Source organism: Acanthisitta chloris, unplaced genomic scaffold (genome assembly GCF_000695815.1).
Source record: "Acanthisitta chloris isolate BGI_N310 unplaced genomic scaffold, ASM69581v1 scaffold3439, whole genome shotgun sequence".
Classification (NCBI taxonomy): domain Eukaryota; kingdom Metazoa; phylum Chordata; class Aves; order Passeriformes; family Acanthisittidae; genus Acanthisitta; species Acanthisitta chloris.
Window position 1 is genome coordinate 1 of NW_008689643.1, and position 2012 is coordinate 2012.

The 2012-nt window shown below is 43.2% G+C and overlaps 1 protein-coding gene across 1 annotated transcript in view; it reads right to left on the reverse strand.

The window, feature by feature from the left end:
- Positions 1-1462: 1462 nt before the first annotated feature.
- Positions 1463-2012, reverse strand: part of LOC103808684 (centrosomal protein of 112 kDa-like) — a gene marked incomplete at both ends in the record, with an annotated part of 83818 nt that continues 83268 nt past the window's right edge. The window contains one exon of the mRNA XM_009081487.1: positions 1463-1525. Coding sequence (XP_009079735.1) covers positions 1463-1525 — 63 coding nt within the window. The remainder of the gene's footprint in view (positions 1526-2012) is intronic.

The window sequence follows — 2012 nt, forward strand, 5'->3', positions numbered from 1 at the left end:
AAAATTCATAATTATCACAGAATCATGGAACTGGGGAGGGTGGAAGGGACCAGCTCAAACCAGGGTCATTCAGAGCTGGTTCCTCAGGATCATGTCCAGTCAAATCAGGTTTTAAGTATCTCCAAGGACAGAGACACCATAATCTGTCTGTATGTAAATAAATGTGCAGAAAATACATGTTCAATTAGAGAAATGTAATGTAAAACATATTTATCATTCTGCTAAATGCAGTCTCAAAAAATGCAGGGTAAAAAACATGACAGTCCAATAAATGTCACTGAAATGACTAAAGTCACAATTTTGGACAAGTGTTGTAGAGAATAAGACTGAAAGGAGCTGAAAAGCTCAAATAAAGAGTTTTAAAGTATTTACAGTGTTGGTAAAACAGTAAAGTTTGCAGTTTCTTGTTATTGTCTCACTGATCACTTCTGCCTAGTTTAGAGGCTGCTAAACCCTTTTTTTGTAGAGTTTTTATTGCTTTTAAAAGAACATTATTAGATCATTGGCTGCAAACACAGTTTGCAGTCCCAGGCAGAGGCTCAGCTGTGGCTGGGAGGAATGAGAAGAATGACACCTCCTCACAAATCCTCGTGGCCATTTTCTTATTATTAAAAGCTTAACTTCTGGTTGCATCTCCATCACTTTTCACACTTCAGTACTACCTGTCAGTCAAACTGAAAGGGGAAGCATTTAAAAATCATCCTGTCTTATCACTTTTAAGTACACAAGTAAATTCAACATGCATTTTTGCCTTCTGTGTTCAAAAGACTGCTCTGAAGAACAAAAATTTAAGTCAACACCAGTTTGCTTTCAGGACACTGATGTTCTTCAAGGTGTTGTTTTGGGCAGAAGTGCAGAACTGGTGAGGAGAAGTGATAAAAATGAAGACAGCATGGTTGGGGCTGCTGTCCCACCATCAGCTGTGTGGGTGACACCACCTGAAACACAAAATACAACTCCTGGTTGTGCAACTGCTCCTGATTCTAGGAGATGTGCAGGTTGATGGAGCACCTCACCTTCCTCTCCCAGTGACTGAAGGAGGACTCAGTCCTCTTGGGTCCTCAGGAGATAATAAAGATGAAATTCATGTAGGGTTGGACTTGATGATCTTTAAGGTCTATTCTATTCCCTGGAGGTTTTCAAGCTGAGACTGGATGTGGCACTTAGTGCCATGGTCTGATAACCATGGTAGGGTTGGACTCGATGATCTTTGAGGTCTCTTCCAACCTGGTTGACTCTATGATTCTACGATAACTTTAGAACTCCAAAAAACCCACCTGCTTCTTCTAGTCAGCTTAAGGCTCTGTGGTTTTTGGAAGGTTAAAATGTGCAAGGAAGACACTGAATGTTTGGTTTGGGAACTCTTGGTTGTCAAGACATACACTTAACAGCAGAAGTAATTCCACTTTTCATCAAGTCTCCAAATAGATTCACCTGAGGTTCTTGTCTCCTCGCTACCTACCTGCGAGGATTTGGTCAGCTTCTGGCTGTACTCCTTCTCAGCCTGCTTCAGCTGGTTGTTGGCCTGAAACACACACAAAAGACAACTGGATGAGCTCAGAGGAAGGACATGTAGAGACACTTTGCCACCGACCCTTGGCTTGGCACCTCACCCAAATGCCTATCGCGGCGCTGGGCTCGGCGCCAGCTCCAACGCCCTTTTGTGGCAGCCAAGAAACCACAAGGGCTTGGCTTTGATCTCAGGCCAACTATTCATCACTTAAAAGAGGGGAGAAACTGCACCTCTGCTGCCAATTATTAGAAAAACAGAAAGACTTTTGCAGATTAAAAAAAAAAAAAAAGGAGAGAGGAGAGAGAACAAGAGTGTGGCAGGGGAAGGAGGCAATACACATGAGTTTATCAGGGTGAATTGTTTCTGAATGGGAGGAAAACCAAGGAGAAGGTCCCAGGCACAGCCTGCCAGGGTGCAGCATGGCATGGAGGACACAGCTTCACATCTCCCTTCTGTGTCTGCAGCTGCTTTTTGTCCCATTGCATGTCCCTTTGTAGGG